General features: G+C 52.9%; 2 protein-coding genes across 4 annotated transcripts in view; one reads left to right on the top strand and one right to left on the bottom strand.

The window, feature by feature from the left end:
• SCLY (selenocysteine lyase) overlaps positions 1-4,833 on the top strand; it is a 6,247-nt gene extending 1,414 nt beyond the window's left edge. The window contains exons 2-13 of the mRNA XM_005425080.2: positions 55-167; positions 456-556; positions 703-859; positions 1,114-1,241; positions 1,343-1,507; positions 1,823-1,929; positions 2,265-2,301; positions 2,644-2,727; positions 2,879-2,981; positions 3,163-3,238; positions 3,898-4,088; positions 4,596-4,833. Coding sequence (XP_005425137.1) covers positions 55-167; positions 456-556; positions 703-859; positions 1,114-1,241; positions 1,343-1,507; positions 1,823-1,929; positions 2,265-2,301; positions 2,644-2,727; positions 2,879-2,981; positions 3,163-3,238; positions 3,898-4,057 — 1,231 coding nt within the window. The 3' untranslated portion in view covers positions 4,058-4,088; positions 4,596-4,833. The remainder of the gene's footprint in view (positions 1-54; positions 168-455; positions 557-702; positions 860-1,113; positions 1,242-1,342; positions 1,508-1,822; positions 1,930-2,264; positions 2,302-2,643; positions 2,728-2,878; positions 2,982-3,162; positions 3,239-3,897; positions 4,089-4,595) is intronic.
• Positions 4,834-5,415: 582 nt separating this feature from the next.
• SLC35G2 (solute carrier family 35 member G2) lies at positions 5,416-12,004 on the bottom strand. Of its 3 annotated transcripts, none has more exons than XM_031060333.1 (3): positions 11,695-12,004; positions 7,874-7,947; positions 5,416-7,163 (listed from the first exon to the last, which is right to left on the bottom strand). In XM_031060333.1, exon 3 carries the CDS (start codon positions 7,139-7,141, stop codon positions 5,912-5,914), a length of 1,230 nt encoding a protein of 409 aa, XP_030916193.1. In that variant the 5' UTR covers positions 7,142-7,163; positions 7,874-7,947; positions 11,695-12,004; the 3' UTR covers positions 5,416-5,911. The 3 variants fall into 3 exon arrangements, with proteins under 3 accessions (XP_030916193.1, XP_030916192.1, XP_005425088.1); XM_031060332.1 differs by having other exon boundaries at positions 7,874-7,943; positions 11,670-12,004; XM_005425031.2 differs by having other exon boundaries at positions 11,670-12,004.
• Positions 12,005-12,011: the final 7 nt, after the last annotated feature.

A 12,011-nucleotide genomic window follows, 5' to 3' on the forward strand; every position in this document is an offset into this window, starting at 1 on the left:
CCCGTGCTCCCCCCTGTGCCCCCCAGCACCGCTTATCTGCCCCTGCCCCTACAGGAGGATCTACCTGGACTACAATGCCACCACGCCCCTGGCCCCCGAGGTGTCCCAGGCCGTGTGGGATGCCATGTGCCAGGCCTGGGGCAACCCCAGCAGCTCCCACCCCGCAGGTAGGGACCAGGATGGGCCATGTTCCCTCCTTGGGCTGGCCCCTGTGGTGACAGGAGCCCGCGGAAGCTGCTGGATCTGGTCCTGCAGGCAGCAAGGCCAAGGAGCTCATCCACCACGCCCCTGGCCCCCGAGGTGTCCCAGGCCGTGTGGGATGCCATGTGCCAGGCCTGGGGCAACCCCAGCAGCTCCCACCCCGCAGGTAGGGACCAGGATGGGCCATGTTCCCTCCTTGGGCTGGCCCCTGTGGTGACAGGAGCCCGCGGAAGCTGCTGGATCTGGTCCTGCAGGCAGCAAGGCCAAGGAGCTCATCGGCAGCGCACGGCAGAGCCTGGCCAAGATGCTGGGAGGCCGCCCCGAGGACATCATCTTCACCTCAGGGGGCACGGAGGTGGGAGCAGGGGGGACCCCCTTCCTGGCAATCCCTGCCCACCACCCTCTCTCCAGCTAGCAGCAATGAGGAGGGTAGGGATGAAGGGCACTGTGCTCCTTCTGAGCCTCCATTTTCCCTCTCCATTTTCCCTCTCCCTCCTTCAGGCGAACAACATGGTGATCCACACTGCCTGCAGGCACTTCCACGACAGTCAGCATGGGACGGGGGACAGCCGGGGCATACCACACATTGTGACATCGAGTGTGGAGCACGACTCCATCCGCCTGCCACTGGAGCAGCTGGGGAAGGAGGGCCTGGCAGGTGAGTGGCACTGGCACAGATGAGGTTGGAATGGGGGACTTGTTTCTGCTGGTGTTTTCGGAGGAGGGCAAGATCCTGCATGCTCTGTGATGTTCCACTTTCTCCCCCTGGAGAAGGGCACCATTTCCCCCTGTGGCTGATCATGTTGCCCCAGGCTGGATGTGTCAGCTCCCTGCTCTGTGCCTGTGCTCCCACCACCCACACATTCCTGCCGTGCTCACAGCGAGCCTCAGGGCTTGTCTCCTGGCCTGCAGAAGCCACCTTTGTGCCTGTGTCCCCACGGAGCGGGCAGGCAGAGGTGGACGATGTCCTGGCCGCCATCCAGCCAAACACCTGCCTGGTGTCCCTCATGCTGGCCAATAACGAGACCGGGGTCATCATGGTGAGTGTGGGCAGAGAGAGGGACGGGGCAAGAGGTACCCTGACAAAGAGGAGGTGACAGAGGGGAGCAGAAGGGATGCAGCCCCTCGTCCCTGCCACCAGCCCGTCGCAGAGCTGAGCCAGCGCGTCTGTGCCCTCAACCGGCGCCGAGCAGCGCAGGGGCTGCCCCGGATCCTGGTGCACACGGATGCAGCACAGATGATTGGCAAGGGGCGCGTGGACGTGCAGGAGCTGGGCGTGGACTACCTGACCGTCGTGGGACACAAGGTGTGGCCCTGCTCATGTGGCCCAGCTGCTGGTCACCCTGTGTGACATCTCTGCTGGGCTGCCAGGGGGACTTTGGGTGCCCCACGCAGCTTGGTACCTCACCAAAGTTCTCCTGCTGGGTGGTGCTCTGCAGACAGACTTCACTCCTGTGGAACCTGTCTGGGCTGAGGGGCAGGAGACTGAGCATGGGGAGCGGCTCTGTAACGCTTGTGCCTGTGCAGTGGGCAGGGGCCAGCACTGGAGGGCACTCAGATTTGGGCAGGAGGGCAGGAAGCACTGTCAGTGTCCCCAGGGTCACTGTGGCTGTCCCCACAGTTCCATGGCCCACGGATTGGGGCACTGTACATCCGCAGCCCCGGCACCGCCACCCCGCTGCACCCCATGCTCTTCGGAGGGGGACAGGAGAGGAGTTTCCGGCCAGGGTAAGGGGCCAGGTGGTTACCTGGAGAGCTGGGCCCCAGGCTGGTGGCCAGGCCACATGGGCTGCCTTGTCTGAGCTGAGGTGGCAGCTGTGTCACCTGCCAGCCCTGGGGCAAGCAACCCAGCACGGCTGGGAAATGGATCCGTGCATGGAAACTCCCTGGAGCTCAGGCTTTGCCAAGAGTGTAACAGGGTGGAACTGTCTCCTTCTGAACCACCTCAGAGAGGTGCCCAGGAGCCCCTGCCAGCCGTGAGGGGTCCCGTGAGGGAATGTCTGTGTCTTGGGGTTGGGTTTCTGGTCAGGAGAAATAACTCACTGGTCCCTGTTCCCTTCCAGCACTGAGAACACCCCGATGATTGCCGGCCTTGGCCAGGTCAGTTGGGATGGTCTGGGATGAGTGGTGCAGACTCAGCACAGAGACAGCCACTTGTGCTCCCTGGTCATCAGAAGGGACAAACTTGGGACATGTGGGAGGGAGGGTGAGCTGGGAAAGGTGGTGGGGCTTTCTGATGCCAGTTGAAGGAGGTGCTTTGGCACGCTTGCCGAGGGTTTGCAGCCCTGACAGTCACCCAGCTCACATGGCACAGGGCACTGAGAGGGGACACAGGGGACCTGGCACTGCACAGGCTGTTCCAGGCTGGGCTCACATCCCAGGGACCATGCACAGGGGGAGGTGTCCAAGGGTCACTGGTGCAGCCTGTCTGTGTGTTCTCAGGCTGCAGAGTTAGTGAACAGGAACTGGGAGGCCTATGAGGCTCATATGCGGGATGTCCGGGATTACCTGGAGGCCGTGCTGGAGGTGAGCACATCTGGTCCCTCCCCACAGTCTCAGGCTGCAGGCTGTGGGGCCTGGAGCAGGGTGAATATGTCCCTCTGGCCCTGCCCACCCCCTCATAAGGACAGAGCTGCTTGGAAACCCAGAGAGGTTCACAGCCCTCTGATTTCTCCAGGCCTCCTTTGGGAAGCAGAGGATTCGCTTCAACAGTCACTTTAAGGGCTCCAAGCGGCTCTGCAACACCTGTAATTTCTCCATCCTGGGCCCAGGCCTTCAAGGTAGCTCTTACCCTGCTGCTGTCCCATGATTGTTACACAGAGCCAAGCACCTGCCCCTCACAGCACCTGTGGCTGAGGCTGGGGGGCACTTGGCATGGCTCAGGCAGGGAGGTGAGGCGGGAGTAGCCCTGGAGGGAGCCTTGGCACAGGGAGAGCTGTGCTTGTGTTGCTTGTGCTGCAGGATGGAGGGTGCTGGCTCACTGCAAGGTGCTCCTCGCCAGCGTCGGGGCCGGCTGCCCCTCTGGGAAGGGGGATCGGTGAGCAGACGGCTTTTCCAGCCCCTGGGTGACTTCCCAGAGAACAGGAGTTGGGAGGGATGGACACAGGACAGGGAAAGGGACAGTGGGTGGCTTGGGCAGCATCACCTGGAGCAAAGAGGGTACAGAGCTCCTCCTTCCAGAGGAGCTGAAGGGCTGTGAAGGGGATTTTTGCAGGAGACACAGCTGGAATGCTTGATTGCTGCTTGGAAGGACTTTGTCCCTCCCAGCTTTGGTTATCCAGCTGAGCTTGGAAGTACTTTTGAACTTCTGGCACTACCAGAAGAGAGCCTGCCTTGTGTCTTGGTGTGCGTGGCTCACCTGCTCCAGCCCTGCTTGGGTGTCCAGATGGCTCCTTTAGGGGATATGGGACTGGGTGCTTTTGGCCTGGTCTAGAGCAATGCCCTCTGGATGTGGCAGAGCTGCCAACCCACAGGGACATGGAACAGGCTCTTCTTAGAAGAGCCAGATCCCCCTTAGGGCAACAAGCCTAGTGGGATTGGATGCCCCTGGAAAGCAAACAGGGGACTGTGCAGGGGACAGGTACCTGCAGTGTATCTGCAAATGTGATTGCTCCTGTGGCTCGGTGAGGCTCCCTGCTGATGTGTGGAGCTTCCTCAGCCTTCCAGTCCAACCTCCTGCTCCTGGCTGTGTTGCAGGCCCTCCCCAGTGCTGCTGAGCTGCGGGATTCCCCCAGAGGTGGCGCAGAACGCGCTGCGGCTGAGCGTGGGGCGCGGCACCACCCGGGCAGAGGTGGACAGGGCTGTGCAGGACCTCGTGCAGGCTGTGGAGCAGCTGGAGCGGGACCAGGCCCCATAGAGCCCTGAACTGCTCCACGGACACCACTCAGGTTCTTGGGGTGGGCCCTTGGCTGCCAGCCTGGGCTCAGGGGTGGCAGGGGGAGGTTCTGAGGAGGGGGCTTGGCTGCTTTGGGGCTGGGACAGCTCCAGGGCTTGCCAGGACTCAGCCCTTCTGCACACTGGAGGCTTTTGCAGAGTCCTGTTGTCCAGTGGCCCTGGCTGGCCAGAAGTACCTAGCTGGGTGCCTGCACATGTGTGTGTTGGCACAGCTGAGCCTCAGAGCTCGAGTCCCTGCAGAGGGACAGGCATGGAAGCCATGGAAGGAGGAGCCTCATGACCTGGTTGCTTTCCACAAAGGAAGCTTTCCTGCTGCCTGAGCAGCCAGAGGAAGAAAGACCATCTGCCCCAGAGTGAAATGAGGAGTTGATAGAAGCACAGCAGGATTCTGGGCTGGGAACTGCTCTGCCCTAAGCTGTCAAAGGGATTTCTGTCTGGGCAGAGCTTTCCCAGCACTGCTTTGCTTTACCTGCTCCCCTTTTATTCTGTCCTTCCTACAGGGTGCCAAGCTCCTGTTGCCAGCTCTACCTGCTCCTCAAGGAAACAGTTGTCGGGGCAGCTGTGACTGTGCCAGCACCTGAGGGACCCCTGCGTGGCCCGGGGGTCTCTGGCATCACCAGCACTGGAGGACACAAGTGTCACACGGATGAGGAGCATTGCCATCTGGGCTGGCTGATGTCAGGGAACTTGATATCCCTAAGTATTCATAGGAATAAAAGTAATTGCTGCTTCTTTTCACAAGTAAAATGTATTTTCTGTGGGGGAAACTGGACTGGTTGGAGCCGCCTGAGTGGTGCCTTTTCCCTCAGAAAATGCTCATGTTACAGAACAGAGGCACAGGCAGCTGGAGTGGGAGGTGCCTGCAGGACCTGGTTGGCACAGAGCCCATGGACGCAGGTGCTGGCCTTTCTCTTTACAGCCACATTAGAATGGCCAGGAATACTATTTGGGCTCATAGAACCCTGGGGCTCTTGGTGAATCCAATGTCTTCCAGGAGTTTTAGGACCCAGGCACCCTGAGTGGCAGTCACTGATGCTGCCAGGCTGGTCAGTATTACCATGCTGCTCACACCTCCACCTCAAATGCATTCTTTTATTTCTCCATTTTTTACACTCCCTTGGATAATACTCAAAACCTCCTTTAGAAAATATGGTTCCATAGAAGGGATTTTGGTCTGTTTCGGGGCTACATCTTTAATCTGTCATGGACCTTATAGTTCCTGGGCACCTGTCACAGCTGTGGCACAACTGGAAATTCAGCTTTTGGAGCTCACTTTCCCCCACAGGACATGAGGGCTTCCTGCATTGTTTCAGCCAGAAATTTAGCCACAAAGCACAAAAAGCTTTACTGACTTCTTTATACACACGGGAAATGCAAGTTTTAGCCACAGAAATTTAGCATTGCTCCATTTAGAATATGACAGCCAAAGCTTAAGAAGCATTACAGAGGAAATGACAATTTGGTTTGACCATTTTAATGGTTTTGCTGCTCATCTTCCTACTACCACAGCACACATGAATGAGAGTCACTTCTGAGTCCCTCTGTATTGCTTTATCCAGAGAAGTTCAAGAAGAGCTTGGCCCACATTTCAGTGGGCCAGCCTGTGCTGGCTGTGCTACTCTTTTGGGTATGACAAAATGGTTGTGTGCAGCAGAACAAATCCACCTGGCACAGGAGCCTGGAAACACCAACATTGCTACATCAGCTGAGAAGTGAAATGGTAGAGAGAGGGCCTGGCCACTGGGCTTGGACACAGGAGTTGAAAGGAGTCCCTTCCACATGGTCACAGCCAGAATGAGACATTGAAAACAGACATTCATTTACTGGGCAAATCCACAATCTCCTGATAATCTTGCCTTCTTAATTCCTTCCAGGAAAGCTTATAACATGCAAGGAAAAAAACACTCACCAAAATAAGCACTGCCCCCACCAGATCACAAGTGCCTGGGAAGCTGTGCAGCACAAGCAGCTGCAGGACCATGGCAATGACGATCTCCAGGTGCTGCACAGTGCTCACCAGAGCGGGGTGGAACTTGCCCAGGGCATGGTAGACCCCCAGGAAGGCTGCAGTGGAGCACAGGCAGATGGCAAGGAGATAGCTCCAGGTTTCCCCATCCAATGGGACGATTGGCTCCTGGAGCAGGAACATGGTGGACACTCCCCACACTGTTCCTGTCCAGCTGAAAGTGAACAGTGCTGTCCACATGCTGACGTTGTCTTTGATGGACCTGTAGATTATCATGGAGAGGGCAGTGGTCAGACCGGCCATGACTGTCATGGTATAGCCAAAAGCTTCTTTCCAGGTGCTCAGCAAAGAGTTTTCCTCCTTAATAATGTTGGGGATCATGACCAGACAAACCCCGCACACACTGCCCATGACAGTGAGCACGTCTATATAAGCCATTCCTTCATCTATGAGTAAAAAAGCCAGAATGGCACTGAACACTGTGGTGGTGGCCCTCCACATGATGGTCCCATTGCTGGGGGGCACTATGGAGAAGGAGGTGTAGGCACAGGTGATGGAGATGACATTGCAGACCCCATAGAGGAAGAGCCGGAGCCTGTAGCCTTTGGGGCCGAAGGGAGGCTCGTGGTGGTAGCACACAGCAATGAGGGACAGCACCTGCAGCACTGAGCGGATGAAAATCAGCTCCAGAGATGGCACTTTGGAACGGTCAGAAATTAACCTTGTGATCAGAGCCACACATCCGTGAGCCACGGCAGACGCGAAAAGGACTGCCCATGTTTTCCTGGACTGCAGTACATTTCCTTCAGGAAAGTGCTGGGATTGTCCAGCCTCATCAGGTTTTGGCAGTTGTGCTGGCTTGGTGTCTATTGTACCAAAAAAAGTATTTTCTCTCTTTTTCCCATCATTCAGTAATCTTCTCTTAGGATTATCCTCCATAAATACTCCAGTATCTTCATTAACATCCTCACATCCCTCTTCTCCTGGCTGGGGATAATGAGAGGTGTATTTCACTGTTACTGTGTTGGGATGAATTTTCACTCGCTTTTTGACTGGGTATTTTTGGGAAGATGTGTCCATTTCCTTAGCGAAATGCCCTGGTCTTAAGAAAAAAAAATGGAGATACACTGTTGTTTACTGAATAGTAAAAGATTCATGGATGCAAGCACTTTTAGTGTTTACAAGCTGTTTTTATCAACCAAATCCAAGTACTAGCAGCCCATTCTTGAGTTTGCTTTAATTTTTCACTGAGTTACTGCTAAATACCTTTGATGGCTGGGCCATTTGGATCTCCTTAAAAGTCAACCACAGCACTTCACTTTAGTCACTAATTTTTGAGAATAACATATTTTGTCATTATGCATGGTATACATAATGAATTCTAGTATATTCTAATAAGAAAGTTCTCTTGCTAAGCTTTTTGCCCTGTGGTTATGCATTATTGTTAATGGCTTGCCAGTGTTACAGGAGATTACAGGAGAGATTTGGCTGAAGGAGATGACAGAGTAAGCCAGGGAAATAGGGAGCACGCCCGGGCAAGTCAGCAGTTTGCATATGGATAACAACACAACTTTGAACACAACTGTGGCAGTGTTGAACCCTTCTGTCTCCTCGGGAAGGGCCATTTCCCACTACACAAACAGCGCCTGTGATTCCTGCGGGGTGGGGCAGTTGTTCAATAAAAGCAAGGGTACGTCATTGAAATGACTGTTCTCACACCATCTGTGCAGAACCTTCCAAGAGGCAGCAGGAGCAAGGAAACCTTCCCTGTCTTCTCTTCACCCCAGCAAATAAAACCTGTGCAGACCTTACCTGTGACAGAAACATTCGATTCCAAGGCAGAGGGGGAAAACACCTCTTCATCACCTACATCTTCGATGAGCTATCTAGACAGAAACAACAGTTGCTCTCAGGTACCAGCAGTGAAGGTTACAAACATCTCAGCACAGAAAGTAAAACCCAAGGGAGGCTCAAAGCCCAAACCACTTTAGATGGAGAGAAAGCAATCAGTGGCATCTTGTCAAAACCACTCCTCAGCCATCTCCGGGAATTACCGAGGGAGCTGATCCAAAGAACAAGCGGTGGCTTGCGAGCATAAGGTTCCTACAGCTCGACAACAAGCCAGCCCTGCCTCCCGTGTCTGCTGTGCCGCCCCAGGGGCTGCAGAGGAGAGGAAGCCGAGGGGGACCCATCCTCCCTGCTCAGAGCTGCCCCCTCCGGAGCGGGGCTCTGGCCGGATGGGGACAGACACTTCTTGTCCCCAGGGGGGACAGCAGAGTCCCTGGGGGTCCTGGTGCTGCAAGACCACAGCTGCTGGATAATAGGCTGAAGGGCAGGACGGCAGATTGGCAGGGAGAACACAGGTCTAAAGGCAGTGGTAAAGTGCGGGCAATAGTTGCTCATAGAAACACTGAAAATACTGCGGCCAGGTTCAGCCTTGGCATTCTCCGGGCTTGTGATCTGTGACAGCCAAGCATTGCCTGCGGCTCTGGCAAATCAATTTACATGAGAATGGGACAGTCTGCCTTTTTCCTCACAGGCTGAGTGTTCATTAACCCCCTGCTACACCCAACTGAGCTGCAGCCGACTCCCTGCTCTCCTGGGGGGGGACACGGGCGGGAACCGGGCCCAGCTCGGGGGGAAGCAGCAGCACCAGTTTGGATCTGCACAAGTACCAGGGGCTCAGGACCCTCTCGAGTCCCCCCGCCTCTCAGGAGGCCTTGCCCAGCACTGCTGATCACGTTTTTGTGCTGCAGCCCCAGGGCCAGAGCACTCCCTGCACGGTGAAGAGCATTCCGAGTGTCCATGGGCAGCTTGCTGGGCAAGGAGCCTGGGAACGAGCAGATGAACGCCAGCGAGAGTAAACAGAGTTGGGTACCAGGTGTGCTAGCGGGCACTTCAAACAACACATCAACATTTACCTGCCAGAAATCTGCTCCAGGCTCACCTGCTACCTTCACTTTTCCTTCAGTTAAACCATTCATTTCCGAAGTTTAACATGCAAATGCAAACCGCACCGAGCCCAGGAAGGCAGTGATTTTCACCTGCACAGCTTTTCCTACCTAGCATTTCATTGTGTTACAATCCACAGTTTTGCCTTGCAGCCTTAAAAAAATTAAGACTGTCTTGCTCTAAGGCACAACATACTGGATCGTGAATAAAATAAATGGGAAGAAAGGAAGACAAAAGCGGACAACAGGAATTATTATTAGATTGACAGTAGACCCCTGGGTAAACTCATTCATTTCCCTAAGAAACAGCTGAGTAAACGCGGCAACTGTTCCTGAAAACAAAACCAAAACAGCTCATTTGTTACTATGAGCATACAACAGTAACTTTCTTGGTTCCTGGCTTTTAGATTATATTTTCTTTCAACAAATAGTTGCAAGTTCAACATAACAGTTTCGAATGTGGCACTGGACCTGTGCAATGTATTCAGGAATCTCTCTGGAGGAAAACAATAGATGGTGAGCGCATAGCTCAAAATGGCTGTTCTGCACAGAGCTGCTCAGCTGGGAACCAGAACACTTGGGAGTCTGGAAAGTGGAAGGGCAAACACGTGTGAAAGGCAGGAGATGGGAAGTAATAAAGAACAAAAAAATAAATAACAGGAATGCTTAGCCCAAAATATCATTTTCCCAACTAAATACTGAGTGTATGACAGATGTGATGCCAACCCTCCCACAGTACCTTTGTTTGTAGTCTTTGGTGATCTCGCTTTTCTTAACCAGGGAAATTTTCTATGGAGATTGAGTTTAGGGCATATCCCAGATCCATTATGTGTGTCCCTGACACAAATTTAAAATACACAGAACTCAGCACAGCCTATACAGACAACTTGTTACTTCTCTGCCCATGCCTTTTGTGGAAATGACATGAACTTTTTATTTTTCCTTCACATCTGGAAACTTAACGTGGCTTATTTGCATTTTCTATTAAAAACACAAGTTGATTTTTAATCAAGTTTAATACAAGGCTGAAGATGAAGCACTATACAAAATTCTCAAGTTATATAACAAACATTCCCAATTCAGCCTGGGACACCCATTTCAATTACCAGCTCATTGAAATCACTGACAGCTAAGTGTGAACCCTGTTTTCCCTAGGGGAACAAATAACAAATGGAGATGAAATAAATGGCACAGATCATTGATAGAATACAAACCATGATTTCTTTTAGAAGAAAAATGAATACTCCCCTCCTTCCTTCTTTCAACCACTGCAAGTGCTGGTTAGCCAGGTAGAAATGGGTGATTAGCTGCCCCCTGACTGCAGGGGGTGGGAGCCTGAACTCTCCTCCTGTGACTGAAGGAATGAGGGCTTTGAGGTCTGGTGATTCTAACCACCAATCTCGAATAAACTCACCAAAAAAACCCAAAACTCTAATCTTCTGCCAGATTGGTTAAAGTCAGTCAGAAGTGTTATTATGAAAGACTCACAGATGTGGCAATTCCAGCCAGGGATACGGAGTTGGGAATAAGTCAGCTACCCCTGCTTTCTGAAAGACAGGCTCCATAGGAATGCTCCTTTGCCTGGTCTGTGAAAAATCCTGACCAGATCAGGCCGAAACTACCAGAGGGCTGTGAGCAGTCTCTACAGGATAACTACAGACTGACAATTCTCCCTGAACATCACACAATGAAAGACCCACCCACCCCTGGAAACCCACGGAACTGACTGAACTCGTGCCACCTTCTCTAAGCACATGTGTACACTGACTTCTCAGCATAAGGCATTGTCTTTTGATTCCTTATCAGGTGCAGGAAAATCTCCTGAAGTCCTGTTTCAGCACTATTAAACCACCTGGAGATTCTTAGGTGTTTCATACTTCAGGCAATTGCACATGCCCGTGCACTACACTCAGGTGGTGTACAAGAACCTTCATCTTTTTAGCCAGATTGACATAAATCAATTTGATTAAAAATACATTCCAAGGAACTCAAGTCTTTATTAAAATTTAATGAATAGCAAAAGGTATTTAAGAAAATGAAGAAGCAATTACATGAAAGGAGTTTTTAGCACTTAAGCACAAGAGCAAGCATTATACACAAACCAACAAACCAGTATCCCGTGTCTTCAAATCAACTGAGCTACATCCAGCAGCACTGCCTGAAGGAAGAGACAGTACAACCTTCACTGACTACAAATACAAACCCTACACTGAAGTCCCACGAGTTGTCAGTACATTTCTCATAATATTTTGCTACCCAAAAAACGACCTGTTTGTGCTAGCTCACTGAAAGCAACCTCATTTGATGGCATATACCTTTAATTCTCCTTGCTTTCTCTATTCTCTTGCTGAATATGGGCTCCATCTGCAGCCATTTCCATGAAAAAGTACTATTTTCTAATTTCTCCATTCATGCCTGTTGCCTGCTGCAGCTCCTACCTTTGCAGCACCAACACTTGCATCAAGTGATTTTGAGAGAACAGCCACTTTGCCTGCAAACTTCCCATTCCAAAAACCCTTATCTGAACAAACCCCTTCAGATAGCAATTCCAGGCACAGGGGAAAGAACAGAGAACACACAAACACTGAAATATAGTCCCCTACAGCACAGGAAAACAGCTCAGTTAGAGGTAAGAAAGGTTTTAAGAGGTACATTACAATGGGGTGAAGCACGAGACGGCACCTTCGGTCCATGACAGCAGATGACAGGTCGAGATTAGAGATCCCTCACTCACTGCTTTGGATCCTCTCCCAACAATCTGCACCCCCTGTTAGCCAGCGGTGCGTGCGGGGTGTGCAGGAGGGGACAGTCGCCTGCAAAGCGACCGAGCTGGGGAGCGCTGCGAGGAGGGCGGCATCAATCGTGACGGCAACTGTCGCCGATAAGAGGGCACTCGTCAGAGGACGCGGGGCGTCTCCATGGGAACCCCGGAGCGGCTGCAGGAAAGCCCCTCCGGGCAGCAGCGGGCGGAGGGCGGTGGCTGCCCCGGCTCGGTCCCC

Source organism: Geospiza fortis, unplaced genomic scaffold (assembly GCF_000277835.1).
Source record: "Geospiza fortis unplaced genomic scaffold, GeoFor_1.0 scaffold118, whole genome shotgun sequence".
NCBI lineage: Eukaryota > Metazoa > Chordata > Aves > Passeriformes > Thraupidae > Geospiza > Geospiza fortis.